Source organism: Cetorhinus maximus, chromosome 7 (assembly GCF_964194155.1).
Source record: "Cetorhinus maximus chromosome 7, sCetMax3.hap1.1, whole genome shotgun sequence".
NCBI lineage: Eukaryota > Metazoa > Chordata > Chondrichthyes > Lamniformes > Cetorhinidae > Cetorhinus > Cetorhinus maximus.
Window position 1 is genome coordinate 91652474 of NC_135885.1, and position 20472 is coordinate 91672945.

General features: G+C 39.1%; 1 protein-coding gene across 1 annotated transcript in view; it reads left to right on the forward strand.

Annotated features, from left to right (window-relative positions):
- The window catches only part of LOC144682943 (protein diaphanous homolog 3-like), a 786894-nt gene that overhangs the window by 109282 nt on the left and 657140 nt on the right, over positions 1 to 20472 (forward strand). Inside the window, exon 5 of the mRNA XM_078545867.1 lies at positions 18717 to 18853. Within this exon, the coding sequence (XP_078401993.1) occupies positions 18717 to 18853 (137 nt within the window). The remainder of the gene's footprint in view (positions 1 to 18716; positions 18854 to 20472) is intronic.

Consider the following 20472-nt stretch of genomic DNA (forward strand, 5'->3'; position numbering starts at 1 on the left):
TGGGTTGTCTATTGCCCAGCACAGCAGATAATTTGCAATCCCTCTCATGACAAATTGATAGCTAATCAATTAATGATTGTTAACTGTTCCCTGGGAATTCCTGAGGTTTGCTCGCCTACTATTGCTGCTCCAATCCTGTCGCCTGGTGAAGGAGGAGACCAGAAGAGTCAATCTTTACTTAATTTTAGATTTTTTTCCCCACAAACTGAGATATATATGTACAACTTTGAACTCTTCAAGCCACCACCAGTGTACATAACTGTCTCTTTCTATGTGCACAAGTAATCACCCAATGAATGATTCTGTCACATCTTGATTTAATGAAATCAAACACTCTTCTTGAGGCATTTCAACCTCCGCTCTCCATAAATCCCAACTCTTTCCACATTTTGACCCATGTATTCTATCCCATTTTAAGTCTTGCTCATTTATTACACCATCTTAATATTGACACTGGTAATTTGTGCCATTTTTCATGTCCCACCAACAATTATGAGTCCACACTAAAAAAAAAGATTCTTTAGATATTAGGTACAGCTCAAAATACACAATAGATCTCTCTTAAGCTCTCCATCAGTAAATCTCTTTCACATCTTACATGTCTGAAACTTTCCACAATTGCAACAACACTGCTTAACCTGTTATTCACTACCACTATTCACTACCACATGTCTGGAACAACCACCCAGATTGATGTAAATGGAAATTGAAGGCCTAACACTTGTTAAAAAAAAAGTGCATAAAAGAGAACCAAACGATGTAGTATTGCTTTTCATTAAGCAGTTGCTAATTCTGCATCTGGGTTACACTGCAAATGATGATCTAATACTTAATATTTTCTAACACAGCAGGAGAGAGTTCTGAATAGCCAGCACTAGTTGGAAGGATATGAAGGGGTGACCAATTTTAAAAATTACAGGTTGTCAATGTCAATGGTTTTAGTTCTCAAAAGACGTAAGATCCTGCAGAACAGTAATACCTAAAACACTGGCAAGACATTGTTATTTCATACACTCCATTGACATGATTGAAAAATCATAACTAACTAGACAAATTGACTTTGGAACAATTATCTTTTATGACTTAACCTTAAGTAGTGATAGCCAACAAAAATATGACACATTTATGTGATATTGAATTCAGCATCAAATCTGAAGTATATGAGGGATAAAATAAAAAAACTAAACTATTTCGTAAGGACACAAAAGAAATAGGAGTAAACCTGCTCCCCCCATTCAGTACAATCATGGTTAATCTTCTGCCTCGACTCCATTTTCCATCCCGCTCCCAAGATTTCTTGATTCTCTGGGACGTCAAAAGCCGATCGATCCCAGCCTTGAATATATTCAATGATGGAACGTCCACAGCCCAAAGAATCATGACCCTTTGAGTGAAGAAATTTTTCCTCATCTCAGTCCGGAGTGATCACCGCTTACCCTGCCGCGCCGCCCCCCCCCAACCCCCGAAAGATTCTTGTATGTTTCAATGAAATCACCTCCCATTCTTAATAGTCTCCAGAGCGTATAGGCCCAGTTGACTCAACCTCTCATCATAGGACAGCCCCCTCATTTCAGGAACCAGTCTGGTGAACCTTTGCTATATCGCCTCCAATGCAAGTATATACTTCCTTAGATATGGAAACCAAAATTGTGCCCAGTGCTTCAGATGTTCTCCCACCAAAGTCCTGTACAACTGTAGCAAGACTTCATTGTTCTCGTACTCCAGTCCCTTGCAATAAAGGCCAACGTGGCATTGGCCTTCCTAAAATTACTTACTGTATCTGCACACTAACTTTTAGTGCTCCTTGTACAGGTGCACCCAAGTACCTCTGAACAGCAACAATTAAGAATTTTGGGCATTTTAAAGCATTTTTTACTTTTCTATTATTATCGAAGTGAATAACTTCACACTTGACCATATTATACTCCCTCTATCACTTTGTTGCCCACTCACTTAATCTGTCTTTGCAGCATCTTTGTGCCCTCTGAAATGAATGCTGGGCTTTGCAAGACTGTTATGTTTGAAAATGTGTCGTTTAACTTGAGATGAAATGGAATCTTGGTATTACAGAACTTGAATGTCGCTGAAAAGCGAGATGTGTTGCCGAAGATTTTTGTTTTTCACTCATCAGGACAAACTGAAGAATGCAAAATTTCAAACAATCACAATAGCTCATACTACAAGAGAAAAGGGACGCTCATTGGTTGGCATGTTGACTCTGGCTGAGGTGTTGCTATGTGATGATTGTTGTGATCGTTTAAAATTTGGCAGTCTTGTTTGTCCGAATGAGTGCAACATGATGAGCTCCGGCAACATGTCTCTCATTTCAGCAGAATTCAAATGAAACAGAATGTTCTGGATGGAGGACGTTGAGGTTATACGAAAAATGGAGCCTGGAGACAGGCCTATGTGATCTGGCTACCATGAGAGAGAAACTCAAACAGAAACCTATTGAAATATAAAGTGACAGTTTCCACACCTTTCTACAGTAGCTCACAGTGAGGATACAGCTGCTTTGTGATACAGAGAGAGAGAGAGAGAGAAACACAAAGGGAGCTACTGCTGTGTGGAGGGACAAAGAAACAAACTGCTGTGGAGAGCAGATAAAGACTTGTGTGTTTTAGTTTCCAAGCAGAACGCTTCTAAGAGTTGGCTTTCTGTATAAAAGGAAGCGGACAGAACCAGTAGGACTTTTGGAGATTGAAGGAACAAGGAGTCACTGTGGTGGGCTTTGCTGGTGAAAGCCAGGCTGAGTGGAATGATTTTTGGAGGACTTATCAGCTTATCAGTTTCTTTCGAAACTACATTAAACCTTTATTAATATAAGAAATGATTTTAAGCACCGACATGGATCTACAAATTACTACTACGACAACTTCTAAATCCCCTAATTAATCTAAACCCCAGTTGCATCTCTATTAAGGCAACAGTGAGACACACAGATTTTGAAAGACCCAGGCAAAGTTACACAATAAGCTGAATGGTCGAATTCAAAGTGAGTTTTTATCAGCTTCACTTCCTTGTAGACAGCAGCTTGAAGCTTAGATGCATGAGGCTTTTCAAGCTTGTTAGATCTTAGGATTCCTTTCATTTACACATATTTTCCCCTTTGAATGCAAATTCCCATTGTTTCACAATGTCTTTGGACTTTACCTCCCTAATAATAAATATTCATCATAGTACCAATTTTACCAGTAATCTTAGGGAAAAATAAACACATTGTATCTTAACTTCTCCTGGCTAGGTGAAACATTTCACCCCCTCCTTTGAATTCAACCTCGTCTGGTTTATCTAAAAATGCAAATGTTCCCGTTACACCTTACATTCTAAAACTTCCCCCGTGTTTACCTACTTAGCATTTCAAACCTAGCTGATCTTCTGTTAGATCAAAGGCTTCAGACCATCTGTTTTTAATTCAATTAAGTCACATACACACACACACACACACATACAGACACAGAGACACAACTATTATTCTACTTTACAATAAATTCCAATAACATTATGAAAATTATTACATCTTCCTGACATCCCCCCTTATTAAAAAATGAACCATCATAATTTAAAAAGACGGCTTCCATTTTGTGAACCCACTTTACTTTACCTCCTATACTTATTACACTATTACATTACTAAGTGCATGCATTAACATAACTGTATATATAACAAATCCTTGGTATCAACGGAAGTCACTCCAGTCCACTGTCCAGGTTTTAAATGTCTAACGTTCCCTTTAAGCCTCAAACTCTTGACAATGCATCTGCAATCAGATTTTCTCATCCCACCACGTGTATAATCTGTAGATTAAATGGTTGCAGTAATAAACTCCATCTAAATGGCCTTGCACTTCTGTCTCAAAATTTGTCCAAAATCTTTAAAGGATTGTGGCCTGTGTAAACAATTGTTTCTGACGAATTGTTTGCAAAGTAAATTTCAAAATGCTGCAAGGCTAACACCAACTCCAAAGTTTCATTTTCGATCGTTGAATATCTTCTTTTTTGTACATTCAACTTCTGTGAAAAATACCCTATCGTTTTTTCAATTCCAGTGTCATCATCTTGTAACAGTATGGCCCCAATGCCTATATTTGCTTGCATCAACGGCCAACTTAAATTGCTTGGCTTAATTGGGTACTGCCAAAGCCAGTGTTCTAGTTAATACAGTTTTCAAACTGTCAAATACCTTGTGACATTCCAGTGTCCATTGAAACTTCTTGATCTTTTTAGTTGTTCAGCCAATGGAGAAACCACACTCCTAAAATTTGGTGCAAATTTCCGATAAAACCCACTCATGCCCAGAAATCTCAAAACTTGCTTGTTTTGAAATAGGCACAAGGAAATCCATGATAGGCTTGACTTTCATATCTCTCGGATCCACCTTACCACGCCCAGTGGTATGGCCTAGATATGTAACTTGTGCTTTTGCAAATTCACTTCTAGTCAAGTTCATCACCAAATTAGCTTTGTGTAATCGATTAAATAATTCTTCCAGATGTTGTAAATGCTCCTCCTGCATCTAACTGAAAACTATCAAGTCATCAATATAAACAGCGCAATTGCTCAGACCCGCAATTACTTTGTTTGTCAGCCTTTGAAACATTGCAGGTGCATTTTTCATAACAAACGGCATGACTTTAAACTGTTATAGTCCATCTGATATCATTAAAGCTGTTATGTCCTTTGCTCTCTCTGATAGTGGTACTTGCCAATATCCTCTTAGCAAGTCAATCTTTGTGATAAATTTTGATTGTCCCACTTTCTCAATACAATCTTCCAACTGTGGTATAGGATACCAATCTGCTTTTGTCACCGCATTCATTTTGATAGTCCACACACAGTCTTTATGTTCCATCTGGTTTCGGTATCAGCACAATAGGCGAACTCCAGTTACTGCAACTAGACTCAATTATATCATTTTGAAGCATGAATTCAATTTCTTTCTGTACTCGTGATAACTTTGCTGGACTTCATCTCTAAGGATGTTGCCTTATCGAGGATGAGACATCTACATATCCATCATGTATAGCTAAATTTGTCATTCCGAGCTTATTCCCACAAATAGATTTGTGTGACCGCAATCGCTTCTCCAAATCGCTTTGACACTTGTTTGGAAGGTAACTCAATACTACATTTAAATTTTCAAGTACCCCTCATTATCCAATTTGATTAGAGGAAAATCCATTTCTGAACCCTACGTTTCTACTGCTTTCTCATTATCTACCACCACTAATACCTCCTTTTGGCCCGCTTCCCTGTCAAAGTACTTTTTAAGCATATTCACATGACACACCCGCTGCTTCTTTCTTCTATCTGAGTATTTATTAAATCATTTACTTCGCTTAATTTATTTTCAATCCTGTAAGGCCCACAAAACCTTGCCTTTAACGAGTCACCCAGTGCTGGTAGCAGAACTAACACTTTCTCCCCAGCAACAAAACTATGAGCTGTAGCTTTCCTGTCCGCCTTCACTTTCATCACTTGCTGTGATATCTTTAAATGTTCCGTAGCTAACTCCCATGCTCTGTCCAATCTCTCTGAGGTTTGATACATAATCCAGGAAAGTCGTTTCTGAATTTTGACCCACCACTTTCTCATGAATCAATTTTCCTGGTCCCCTTATCTCATGACCATAAACTTGTTCAAAAGGACCAAAACCAGTCAATACATTAGGAGCATACCTAATAACAAATAACAGGAATAGAGTTCCCTTATCCCAATGCTGTGGATAAATCTGACTATACACCCTCAACATAGTTTTCAGAGTTTAATGCCATATTTCCAAAGCCCCTTGTGACTCAGGATGGTAAGCTGTTGACTTATAATGTTTTATCCCCAAACTGTTCATTACTTCCTTAAACAGCTGTGACATGAAATTTGAACCCTGACCTGATTGTATTTCTTGAGGTAAATCACATCCTGTAAAACATTTAGTCAAGTCTTCCACAATTTTCTATGTTATAATATTGTTCAAAGGTATTGCTTTAGGAAACCTGTTAGGCACATCCTTTGTTGTCAGAATGTACTGATTTCCACTTTTAGTCTTAGGGAGGGGCCCTACACAATCAATCATCACCCTCGTTAAAGGTTTTTCAAATGGTGGAATAGGAATTAAAGGTGCTGGCTTAATCACTGCTTGTGCTTTCCCTATCACCCGACATGTATGACATGTTCGCCAGAATTTGACGACATCCCTGTGCAATCCAGGCCAATAAAAATGTTCCTGTATTTTTGCCTGTGTCTTTCTAATTCCTAAATGTCCCCCCATTGGAATTTCATGAGCTATCCTCAGACTCATTTCTATATCTAAGTGATATTGCAGTCTGATGCACCTCTCTCCAGCTTTCATTTGCTGAAGCATGATAAGGCCTCCATTTTCTCACTAAAACATGACCCTCAAGATAATAACATTCTGGAGTATATTTTGCTTCTGTTTCTGAGTAAGCTGTCTGATATAACTGTTTTATTGCGAAAGTTTTTTCTGTAAGCCTATCAACTGCCTTGAGTTAAACATCTCAGTTGCATTGCCTTCCAGTCTTTCTTCCTGAACAATCTTATCAAACACAGTCTCAACTAATTGGATTTCCAAACCTTCCCTCTGCCTTTGAATTTCCTATTCTACTTGTTTCAACCTATGAGCCTGTCATCTTGTTATCACACAATCTGGAAACAACCCAGGATCTCTGTCTTCTGTTGAAAACATTTATACAGGCTGCTCAACTACCATAGGCATCACCCACATCTGTGATCCAGCTATATCATTACCTAAAATAAATAGAACCCCTGCAATGGGCAATTTTTCCACTACTCCAACAATTACCTCATTTGTTTTCCTTGCTCTTTAAATTTACCTTCTACAATGGAATACATTTCGTATCCCCTATCCCACAACATTAAGAATTGACTAGCCCCAAAATTTTGACATCTTTACCTGCTCCACCCTGTACACACGGAAGGACTTTCCCTTCACACACAAAATCTTTAAACATTTCTGCAACGTGCTCCTCAGAATTCTCATGGGTACACGTTCCCACTTGTTTACCTATCACTGATTCTTCCTGTTTTACCTGTACACTAACCACTGGCTTTTCCTGTGCCTGAACCTCAGAACCCATGGTACTTTTAGTTGCAGAACTTTTCTGCACCCCTATAATTCCAACAGATTTTCCCTGTAATTTCCAACACACTGACTTAGTGTGTCCAACTTTATTACAATGAAAACACCTCAATTGTTGAGTGTCACTTCTACCCTCAGCACCTTCCTTTTTATTTGAGAAAAACTTCCTGGCAATTTTCAGCTACTCCTTCTCTTCCCTGACTTCCCTTACTTTCACCTTCCCACTTTCTGCCCTTCTCTGATTTAAAAGGGTGATGAAAAAAAGGTTTAGCCCTATGAACTAACTCATGATCATCAGCTATCTCTGCTGCTTGTCTTAACGTTTAAGCCCTCTGTTGCTCCAAATGAGTCCTCACTGCTGAAGGAAATGAATCTTTAAATTTTTTCAAATGTATTACCTCTCTAAGAGCTGCATATGTTGTCTCTATCTTTAATGCCCGTATCCAGTGGTCAAAATTACTTTGTTTTATTCTTTCAAACTCACTATAAGTTTTCCTAGGCTGTTTTCTCATATTCGTAAATTTGTATGCCTCAGGAACGAACTCATATGCACTCAAAATAGCCTTTTTTACCACATCATAGTTCACCGACATTTCTTCTGACGGTGAAGCATAAACCTCATGTGCTCCACACACCAACCTAGATTGTAGCAACAATGTCCAGTTTTCCTGTGGGCATTTCACCTGTTTAGCTATCCTCTCAAATGAAATAAAGAACGCTTCAATATTTCTTTCTTAAAACTTTGGAAGGGCTTGTACAAATTTAAACATCCCCTCACTGAGTTCTGATCTGGAAATAAGTCCTTCCTCATCTTTTGGTGTCTCTTTTCTAACTGCCAGCATTTTGAGCTGGAATTCTCTCTCTCTCTTTTTCTCTTTATTCCTTTTCTAACCTCACCATTTCTAATTCCCTTTCCTGTTTTTTTTCTCTTTCCTGCCTTTCTAACTGTTTCCTTTGAAGTGCCCTTTATTTTTCTTTTCCTGCCCTTTTTTTTCTGCTCTTTCTTTGTCTTGTCCTTGTTCTACTACCTCTAGCTCAAGTTTTTAATTTCCTTTGCTTGATCAAGCTCAAGCTTCGTCATTTGTAACTGAAGTCTCACTACCTCCAGCTGTGACTCACTTGTGTCAGGTATCACTTCCAACTTTAAATTGTGCTATACCTTCAGTATTGTCTGCTTTCTTTGCCCCTGCAGGTAATCCTAATTGTAACTTACCCACCAATTCCATTAACCCAACTTTATTTACCTTTTGTAAACCAGCCAATGTGATAACCTCAACTCCCAGACAAGCCTTAGCAACTGCCAAAGCCATATTGCAGTCCCACTACAACTATTTGCAATTTGTACTTATTTCGAGATGTAGGCTTTGAAGTCAGTAAAAAGAAGGCTACTAAGTCTTATAGGTTTCTTATGAAACTAAATTAAACCTTTATAATAGAAGAAATGATTTTAAGCACAGACAAAGATCTACAAATTACTCCAATGATAACTTCTAAATCCCCTAATTAATCTAAACCCCAGTTGCATCTCTGTTAAGGCAGCAGTGAGACACACAGATTTTAAAAGACCCAGGCAAAGTTACACACAATACGCTGAATGGTCGAATTCAAAGTGAGTTTTTCTCAGCTTCATTTCCTTGTAGACAGCAGCTTGAAGCTGAGATGCATGAGGCTTTTCACATTTGTTAGACCTTAGGATACCTTCCCTTGCACACAGCCTTCTCTCCTTTATACATATTTTCCCCATTGAATGCAAATTCCCATTGTTTCACTATGTCTTTGGACTTTACCACTCTAATAATAAATATCCATCAAAGTACCAATTTTACCCGTAATCTTACGGAAAAATAAGTCACTGTTTCTTAACTTCTCCTGGCTAGGTGAAACATTTCACCCCCTCTTTTGAATTCAAGTTAGTCTGGTTTATTTAAAAATGCAAATGCTCCCTTTACACCTTACATTCTAAAACTTCCTCCATGCTTACCTATTTAGCATTTTGAACCTAGCTTATCTTCTGTTAGATCAAAGGCTTCAGAGCATCTGCCTTGTATTCAGGTAAGACACACACACACACACACACACACACACACACACACAATTACTCTACAATAAATTCCAATAACATTGTGAAAATTATTATATCTTCCTGGCAATTTTTAAAAATCCATTTCCCCCAAATCCCACCCCCCCCCCCCCCCCCACAGGGCCATTAGTCACTTGTTTCTATGTTGTGCTTTCACTGAGTGTTGACCCTTGTTCCAATATTAATACCTCCTGCTATCTTACCTTTAAGCCACTATCAGCACTTAATTTAGTCTTTAACGTTAACCTTAACACTCCCTTTGTCTTGTGTCCATGACATCTTTGACGTTCTCTCCTTAGCTGTCACCTATCCCTGACCTATCTTGCTCCACCTCTCTTAAACAGTATAAAATCCATCACATCACATTTCTACTTCTCTTTAGTCCTGAAGAAGAGTCATATGGACTCACAATGTTAACTGTTTCTCTCCACAGATGCTGCCAGACCTGTTGCGTTTTTCTAGCATTTTTTGTTTTTATTTCAGATTTCCAGCATCTGCAGTATTTTGCTTTAATGTAAATTCCCTTTGTTTAGTTTGGTGTATTAGTTGCCTATATTACGTAATGTTTGTTCTGTGCTAATTTTAGCTTGTTGCAGGAGAAGTCTTAAACGTGAAATTTCACGTTTTGGCTATTTCTGTCAGTTACTAGGTGATTTATCTTTTTTTGAAGTAATTGGTCTCTACAGGGATTGTAGCTCCTCCAAAACATGCATTTCCAATCAGTTTTGTATCAGCAGCAAACTTAGGCACATTACTCTTGGTGCCTGTCATTGATGTAGATTGTAAATAGTTGAGGCCCAAACACTGACCCTTGCGACACTTCCAAGTTGGAGCTCATCGACTTAAAAGTGCCCCTTTTATCTCCATTCTGTGCTTCTTGCCCGTTAACCAATCCTCCAGCTTGCCAATATATAACCCCAAATCAGTGAAGTATTAATTGTGTATTAATCTTTTGTGTGGTACTTTATCAAATGCCCTTTGGAAATGTAAATATACTGCATCCACTGGTTCCCCTTGTTTAGATACATCCTCAAAAAACTCCAACAAATTTGTCAAATGCAATTTTCCTTGCGTCAAATCATATTGACTCTGTCTGATTATACTATGATTTTCTAAGTGCATTTTTAAGATTTGATTCATAATATCTTCTTTTTGATTCTCTTCCCATGCCTAGAGGTGCACGAAGAAGCACATGCTTACATCCATTTCCTTAGCTAGTTTTTCCTGGAACAGGTTGCTTGCTTGTCGCCAGAGGCTATAGCTTGAGGGCATCACTCCCCATCAATCATGACCCACCAGGTGACTCTCCCACTCTTACTGCCTGCCATGGGTGCTTTGGGAGGATTTATAGGTTGATAATCAACCTGTTCGGTCACATTATGAACGTACCTTCTGTAGCCATCAAGTTCTGGAGTGGGACCTGAGCTTGTTGCTGAAAGGCAGGGGTGCTACCCACTGTGTCACAAGATTTTCTCCTTCATAATAGATTCCAATATTTTCCTGATATTAATTAATCTAAATTAATCTGAATGATGTCAGACTAACTGATCTGCAGTTCCCTGTTTTTTCGTTCCCTCCTTTCTTTAACAGCAGCGTTACATTTGCTAACTCCAAACTACTGGGACCATTCTGAAATCTAGGGAACTGGAAAATCTTGATCAGTGCATTTTGATCCTGCAGCTGTCTCTTTTAGAGCTCTTAGATATAGGCCATCAGATTCTGGGCATTTGTTGGTTTTTAGTTCCTTAAGTTTCTATAATACTTTTTTTCTCTGCTGATATTAATTACCTTAAGTTCCTCAGTTTTATAGCCCCTTGGTTAGCTTCTATTTCTGGCATATAATTTGTGTCTTCTACTTTGAAGACAGAGACAAATATTTATTAGTGGTGAGACATTGCATACCAGTGTTATCTCTGCTATAGATGAGCACATTCATTGGATTTCAAAACAGAGCTGCAGATCTGATCATTTTCATGGCATGGAACTGATTCCTTAGGCATCAACTGTTATTGGGGTTGAGTGCCAGTTTGCACAACATAAAGATGATGCATTGAATGCTATTGCTGCACCAGACTGCATTGCCGGGGAGCATCCAAATAAGGACAAGAATACCCAACACATACTGGTACTGGCTACCATTTCTGCTTGTGGTTCAGTCCAGCACCAGGGTCAATTATATGGCCTTCTGAATTTTTTAAAGGCATTGTCAGAGATGGTCCTCGTTACCAAGGGGTGCTCTCCAGTCATAGAACTGATGCTGCAGACAATGATGAGCTAAGACCATTTGCTGGCATATCTCTCTTTCCGAGGTAGCATTACCAATTTATCTGGGAAAACGGTTAACATCAATAGTTGCTGAATGGGGTGTGTCACCAAAGTATTGCAAAGCACAGGAGGGCAGAAGGGGATGTTTAAATTCATTTTTCTTTGCTGCAATAATAAGTTTTTTTTTCTAAATTTAACTTGAGAATTTTTTCTAAATCATAGTTGATTGTTTTTTGTGCTATGAATGATGTGGCAGATGATGTGTGCCAGGCAGACCAAATCCACAAGGGAAACTTGGTCATGTTATCACAATGGTTTTGCAGTTTGTATTTATTACGAGAAAATGTGTGCACTGAATTCAGAAGTACTATGTCCACCAAGACTTTTGATTTTAAAAATTAAATAAAAATATTTGTTAAGAAAATAAAAGGTTTCAAGCACATACATGAGACTACAATTACTTACCACTATAATAACTCCTAAAATTCCTAATTAACCTGACCCCCAGTTACACCCCCTTTAACGCAACAAGTCTAAAACAGAACCAGCAAGTTAACACAATACCCACTTGACAGTGGAATTCCAAATGGCTTTTCCCCAACTTCATTTTCCTTACATAGCAGACTCACACACCAATGGCTAGAGGCTTCATTAAGGCTATTTCACATATTCCTGTTAGATCTTACATGTCATTCTTCCGCATAGCCTTTCATTCTCCTTTATATATGTTTTCCTCTTTTTAATGTGTAAATTCTATTGTTCCATATGTCTTTGAAACTGTATCTCATAATATAAAAACTTTCATGTTGCCAATATTATCAGCCATCTTTGGGGAAAAATAAACACACTCCTTAGCCCTGTGTATCTGGCTGGTTGTAAACACACTAAGATCCCTTTGAAATCCAACAATCCCTTCACACCTTACATGTTAAGCCAGCATCCATGTTTACTCATTAGCATGTCAAGCACCTAACTTCTTTTGATGATTTAAAGCTTGCAATCTACTTGACTCCAAATGTAATTAAATCACACAGACTATACTATAACTATATAACTATACAAACTATACTTAGTCCCATAAACCTACTTCACAATAAACGAAAAAAAATTATGAAAATGATTATACTTTTGTCACATTGAAGTTCAAACGTAGGCTTACTTAGACATTTCTTTTGCCTGAAGCACTTTTAGGACATCAAGTCTGAATCTTTTTTTACTCTTTGTGGGATGTGAGCATTGCTGACTCAGGCCAGCATTTGTTGCCCATCCTTGCACTTGAGAGGGTGGTGTCAAGCCACCTTCTTGAGCTGCTGCATTCCATCTGTTGCAGGTGCACCCACAGTGCTGCTGGGGATGGAATTTAATGATTTTGATCCTGTGACAGCGAAGGAATGGTGATGTAGTTCCAAGTCAGGATGGCGTGTGGCTTGGACAGGAACTTGCAGGAGATAGTGTTCCCATGCGTCTGTTGCCCTTGTCCTTCCAGGTGGTAGAGGTTGTGGGTTTGGAAGGTGCTGTTGAAGGAACCTTGGTGAGTCGCTGCTATGCATCTTGTATGGGATACTCTAGGTTTTTTATACATAGATTATTTTAATTTATCTTAATCCCTAAGTATGCAATTATCTGACTTCAGATTAACCCTATCGAATCAATTAAATGTTTTGGCTTGAACAAGACATAGCCATCAGGCAAGATGGACTCTTGAGTAGTAAGTTAAAAGAGGAAGATTTATTGTAAAAAGCAAAAAGTATACTTAACAACACAAAAATAGACTTTACGGCTTCAAGCAAGTGATCAGGTTACTGAAGTGTAAGGTTGTCCTCCTGTTCTTTTGTGGACAGCAATTCTTTTAAATTCTGCCTTGGGAGCACCTAGTACATGACTATCGAGCAAAGATATCGTTTAAAACCTTTACTTTTGTCCCCTAAATTATCAATGCCTCATCTCAGACCATGTCTGTGTAATTTCATAATTGGTTAATTTAATTGTTGGCTTGTTTTAATTGGAGTTTGACTACCAACATACATCATTTCTTGAAAGGACCATGTTTCTTTTGTGGTTTCTTTTGTTATCTGACTTTGCACAATTGCCTATTGCTCATTTAGTCATGGCTTTGGCTGAGCTCAGTACAACATATCTGATACTCATCCAAAGCAGACATATCAAAATAGTGTTTAAACTTAGAAGGTTTTAAATCCAGCTTTAACATAACTACTTGATTAATTAGTATTTATTCAATTACAACTTAATTGAGGTACACTATTTGGTCGATCATCTGTTTCTGGCTGCTTCCTAATTACATACAAACCCTTAATTAATACTGGTAATTAATTATAAAGTACAGAATACAAAATGGCTTCTTATCTCAGTGTTAATACAAACTGCGTTTTGACCTTGTTAGTTTATTACAATGAATAAAACATGAAATTAATCTAAAAATGGTCAAGTTACACTAAAACCTAGTACCCAAGCTTACTTAGAGTACATACTGCTGCCAATGTGCGTTGGTTGTGGAAGGAGTCAATATTTAAGGTGGTAGACGGGATGTTGATCAAGTGGGCTGCTTTGCCCTGGCTGGTGTTAAGTTTCTTGTGTGTTGTTGGAGCAGCATTCCCCCAGGCAAGTGTAGATGTTTGATCACACTCCTGACTTGTGTCTTGTAGATGGTGGACAGGCTTAAGAGAGTCAGGAGGTGAGTTACCCTCTACAGAATTCCCAGCCTCTGACATGTTCTGATGGCCACAGTATTTATATGGCTAGTCCAGTTCAGTTTCTGGTCAAAGGTAACCCCCAGGATGTTGATGGTGAGGGATTCACTGATAATGCCATTAAATGTCAAGGGGAGATGGTGAGATTCTCTTTTGTTGGAACAGTTGTGTAGCACAAACGTTAGTTGCCATTTATCAGCCCAAACTTTAATGTTGTCCAAGTCTTGGTGCACATTAGCATGGACTGCTTCAGCATCTGAGGAGTAGCAAATGGTACTGAACAATCATCAGTGAACATCCCCTTTTTTCTGACTTTATGATGGAAGGAAGGTCACTGAGGAAGCAGCTGAAGATGGTTGGGCCTAGCCCCTGAGATACTCCTGTTGCGATGTTCCAGGGCTGAGATGATTGGCCTCGAACAACTGCAACCATCTGCCTTTGTGCTAGGTATGACCCCAGCCAGTGGAGAATTTTCTCCCTGGTTCCTTTTGACTTGAGTTTTACGAGGACTTCTCGATACCACACTTGGACACTGCATTTGACTTCAAGGCAGCATTTGACCATTACCTCACCACTGGAGATTTTTGCTCTGATTCCCAATGAATTCACTTTTGCGAGGGCTCCTTGAGGCCACTTTTGGTCAAACGCTGCCTTGATGTCAAGAGCAGTCAATATCATCTGAGCCCTTGAGTTTAGCTCTTGTCTGTCTTTGGACCAAGGATGTGATGAGATCAGGAGCCAAGTGATCCTGGTGGAACTCGAGCTGAACATCAGTGAACAGGGTGCTGCTGTGTAAGTTAGCACTGTCAATGACAGCTTCCATCACTTTGCTAATGATTGAGAGGAGGCTGATGGGGTGGTAATTGACTGGATTGGATTTGTCCTGCTTTTTGTGGACAGGACATACCTGAGAAGTTTTCCACGTTGTTGGGCAGATGCCAGTGTTGTAGCTGTACTGGAATAGCTTGGTTAGAGTGCAGCTAATTCTGGAGCACAAGTCTTCAGTATTATTGCCGGGATGCTGACAGGGCCTATAAGCCTTTGCTGTATTCAGTGCCTTCAGCTGTTTCTTCATGTTTTGACCACAGCCGATGTTAATTGCTGCGCAAACCAAATCCCAGAGGGAAACTTGGCTTACGGGCCATACCCTTTTATTGTATTCTGAGAACGAGAAGAAAATGTACTGATCTCAGCACCAAGGAGTCCAGTGACATTTTTGGGATTTCAAAAGTTCAAAGTAAATTTTTATAAACAAGAATAAAAATATTATAAGTAAAAGTTTTATTAACACGAAGAAAGAAAAACTTAAGCACACAAGATTACAAATACACAGTTAAACTTAGTCTTATAAAACATTCCCCCAGAAAGACACTCTACTTAGTCAGACCCACAAGTAAACACCTTCCAGGCAACACTCCCTTATAGTTTCATTTTAGACAATTCGTACTGTCTGGGTTCTTTCTCCCTCTGAAGCTCTCTATCTCTTTCCCTCTCTCTTTCTTCAATTGCTAAGTTCAAGTTCAAGCTTTTGCATTTCTATCTCTTGTAATCTTTTCCTTTTCCTGCTCCCCTCTTTCCCATTGAAACTTTTTTATTTCTATTTCTTTTAGCCTATCCTTTTCTTTTTCCTTCTCTTTTCTTTCTAACTCAAGTTTTTTCATTTCTCTTTATTCCAATTTAACCTTTTGCCTTTCTCCATCTCTTTCTATATCAAGCTGCTTTATTTGCAACTCAAGTCTTACTATCTCCAGCTGTAACACACGAGCTTCGGGTATCCCATCCTCCAACCTTACATGTTGGGTAAGTACTCTAACTATATCAGCCTTATGAAATTCCTCCTTTATCTCTACCTGCACTTTACCTGCTAATTCTTTCAACTGAATTTTATTCAGATATTTCAAATACTCCACAGTTACATTTTCCACTCCCAGAAAAGTTGTAGCAATTGCCAAAGCCATTTTGTAGTCCAACCACTTTAAAACTCTTCAACCCAAAACTCTTGAGTTCAGCGTTCTTCTTGTACTCGTATACCTTGGATTCACAAACTCCAACCTAATCAAGGAATTGTAGTAATACTGCAAAGAGCCCCCAAATTTGTTATGGCCACAGCCAAAGTTAATTGCTGTGCAAGCCAAATCCCAGAGGGAAACTTGGCTTACGGGCCATACCATTTTTTTAATATTCTGAAAACGAGAAGGGACATACTGATCCCAGCAGTAAGAAGCCCAGTGACACTTTTGGGATTTTAAATATTATAAGTAAAAGTTTTATTAACACCAAGAAAGAAAAACTTAAGCACACAAGATTACAGATACACAGTTAAACTTAGTCTTACAAAACATTCCCCCAAAAAGGCTCTCTACTTGGTCAGACCTACAAGTAAACACCTTCCAGGCAACACTTCCTTATAAATGTTTAACAGTTTAAAAAAAATCCAGTAATATCACCCAAGGCAAACTGCTGTAGCTTCAATAAAGGCACACCACATGACCTGTAACACACTTCCACTCTGCTGTGAAAATCTAAACTTGAGAATAAAACTGCTTTATGCAGCCTAAGACATTTCTGGCTTGACTGGTTGGTTGATTCAAACTGCATCCTCTCTCAGCCACAGCTCCAGTTGCTACCCTCAGCCCTCCACAGTAACTCTAAAATACCTTATTTCCCTTTCATCTCAAGGTTCCATTGTTATCGCAACTCTTTGAAACTCCAATCCTTCCAAATATCAGATTTTTCACATTTCTATCTTGTTTTTGCTTTTGTGTCAATAAAATATATCACCTCTTCTGTTTACCTATGGAACCCTTGCAAGATACAAATATGCTTCTTGATACCTCTGATTCCCCTTCAATGTTCAAACAAACTCTCCACTTACCTAAAAAATGCAATTGTTAGATCTAACCTATTCACTTTGTACCTCAAATGTAACACCTCTATCCTTTTCATGTTTTAAACCCCCCAGACAACCTGTCTCCTATTAATCTCTGCCCAGCTTAATTAAATCATACACGCACACGTGTTAATATGGCAATCATCTTGTTAAAACCAATTGTTAGTTAACAGCTGATGGGCATTAATTTTCCCATCTAAATACAATAAAAAGGTACAGCTGAAACACTTTGTGTGGAAGCTACTAGGAAATTAGTAGCACTGAGGAGTTGTCTTGGAAATAAACCAGCTTTAACCAAGAGACCAGCCTGGATTAATTCTTTCACCACAACCTCTTATTGTGAGTAACAACACGCACAGCCTTTTCCACAGAATAACAGAATATTCTCCAAAAATATTTAAAAAAACCTCTGTTTCTCACACTTGATATCATGTGGAATAAATCAAATCGGCTGAAGATTGGCGCTTGTGATGTTGGGGAGCTCAGGAGGAGGCTGTAATAATGGCTGAAGATGGCTGCAAATGCTTTCGTCTTGCCTTTTGCACTGATGTGCTGAGCTCCCTCGTCATTGAGGATGGGGATATTTGTGGACCTTCCTCCTCTACTTAGTTCTTTAATTGTCCACCACCTTTAGCAACTGCATGTGGCAGCATTGTAGAGCTTAGATCTGATCTATTGGTTGTGGGATTGCTTAGCACTGTGTACCACAAGCTGTTTCTGCTGTTTGGCATTCATGTTAGCCCTGTGTTATGACTTCCCAAGAGTGAAACCTCATTTTTAGGTATGATTGGTGCTGCTCCTGGTATGTCCTCCTGTACTTTTCATTGAACCAGGGTTGATCCCTTGGCTTGATGGTAATCGTAGAGTGAGGGATATGCTGGTCCATGAGTTTACAGATTGTGTTTGAATACAGTTCCACTGCTGATGACCCACAGTGCCTCATGGAAGCCCAGTTTTGAGCTACTAGGTCTGGTCTGAGTCTATCCCATTTACCACAATGGCAGTGCCACACAACTTAATGGAGGATCTGCTCAGTGTGAGGATGGGACTTCGTCTTCACTAGGACCGCTCTGTGGTCACATCTATCTATAATGTTGTGGACAGATGCATGCCCAGGCGCTGGCTCCTTCCCGCCCAGGCGCTGGCTCCTTCCCGCCCAGGCGCTGGCTCCTTCCCGCCCAGGCGCTGGCTCCTTCCCGCCCAGGCGCTGGCTCCTTCCCGCCCAGGCGCTGGCTCCTTCCCGCCCAGGCGCTGGCTCCTTCCCGCCCAGGCGCAGGCTCCTTCCCGCCCAGGCGCTGGCTCCTTCCCGAATTTGCTACTGATAAACTCACTGGTGAGTTTATCAGCAGCAAACGTGGGAGAGAAACCTTTGAACAATGGGTCCGCGGGCCAGATTTGTAGGGCCGAGTTGTGGTCCGCAAGCTGCCGGTTGGACAAGCCTGGTCTCGAAGTTAATGCAGTTAAAAATAAACAACTCTCAGCAGAATGCAGCACACAGTTAATGCATAGAATGAACATCTTGTGACATCATCAAAAATGTTATGCACTTTAAGTGTCCTTTATTTGAGTACAGTAACAAGAACATACTTTTTCTTGTAGCTGTATGCCCCTGTACTCTAATCCAACAAAATTTTTCACTGTGATATCTGTTATATTTCAGGGCAGTTTGAAGAACAGACAGTACACTGCTACCTTACCCCACGAGTTCATCCATGAACTAAAATCAGGTGTTGCAGATGAAAGACTTTTCAGTTCTCTGGAATCCCTCCGGGTATCTCTGAGCAGCAATCCTATCAGGTAATGAAGACATCACAGGTGTATGATTCAGGCATTTGTAGTAAACCTTAGTGATTTCCTTAACCTGCAGCCTTACAATTTGTTATCTTTTAAATAATTTCTTGTTCAAGTGAGTAAAACTAACATTAATCTTGGGTCCCTAAATATTTACTTGCTGCACTAAAGCAAGTCAGAATAATTTACATGCACTTTTCCTGGCCATTATAAATTGTTCATATTAGAAAACTTAAGTTCTTTAGAAAACTAACAATGTTCAATGCTCAAATGACTATACACATCATCAGATTAAAAATTAGTTTGCTTTTAAATAACTTGTAATTCTGACCAAGCTATTCATACTGGTTTTATTGTATTGTAATATAGGATTGCAAAATAAGGTGGAATGTCTTTTCATAAATTAATTTATTCTTGTGATCATTTAGAAACATAGAAAAGAGGGAGGCCATTCATCCCATCATGCCTGTTCTAGACCAAAAAGAGTTATGCAGCCCAGTGCCTCTTTCCAGCTCTTGGTCTGTCGCCCTGTAGGTTTACCCTCAAATCTTGTCTCTTTTGCCATTTTTGGTAGACTTCTGTGTTACAGATTTTCTTGTACTTTGCGAACACGGATGACTGTTGAATCATAGAACCATAAAAACTTGCAGGTAGAGGCCATCCTGCCCATTGGGCCTATGCTGGCTCTTTATAAGGGCAATCATGTTTAGAATCTGCACTTTTTGTTTGTAATCCTGTAAGTTTCTTGTTCTCGAGTAAACATCTAACACTCTTTCAAAATTTTTTATGGCATCAGCCTCCACTATCTTTTCAGGTAGCCTGTTGCAGAATCCGACAACTTCTAAGTGAAAATAATTCTCTTCATCTTCCCTCTAGATCTTTTGCCGATTATTTTAAATCTGAAACTTCTGGCTATTGATTCACTCACCGGATAGAATCAGTTTTCTATAACTACTCTATAAAAACCTCTCTGCATCCTGAAAATCTCTATATAAGGTCACCTCTTAACCTCCTCTGTTCCAAGGAGAACAGTCCTAATTTTTCCAAACATTTTTCATAACTTAAGTTTCTCATTCCAGGTAGCAACCTGGTAAACCTCCCCTGTACCCTTTCTAAGGCCTCACCTACGATTTTCAAAATTGCGCCATTGATAGATTACTGTTGTTTCATATCGATGCTCCCAAAGTGTATCACTTAATATTTCTCTGCGTTAAACTCTGTCTACTATGCTTCTCCCCATGTCACAATCCTGTCTATGTCATCCTGAAATCCACGACCATCCTCATCACTATCTACTATATTGCCAAGTTTACAGGTAATGAAGCACAGTAACTGTTAGAACATAGGGAAACATGGCAACCAATTTGCACTCTGTAAATTCCCACAAACAACGAGATACTCTGTTTTTATTTAGGCCATATTGATTGAATGGTAACTGCAGAACATTGAAAGAAGATCCCTGCTCTTCTTTGAAAATAAAACTTAATTCCATTCACCTATGTGCTTTTCACAGAATATTGATTAGAATTGGGTGCTGTGTCATTGGGGGAGAATTCAGGATTTATATGAGGAGAGCAATTTCAAATTTTGAGCAATTGGGAGGACAATTTAAATGTTTTACAATT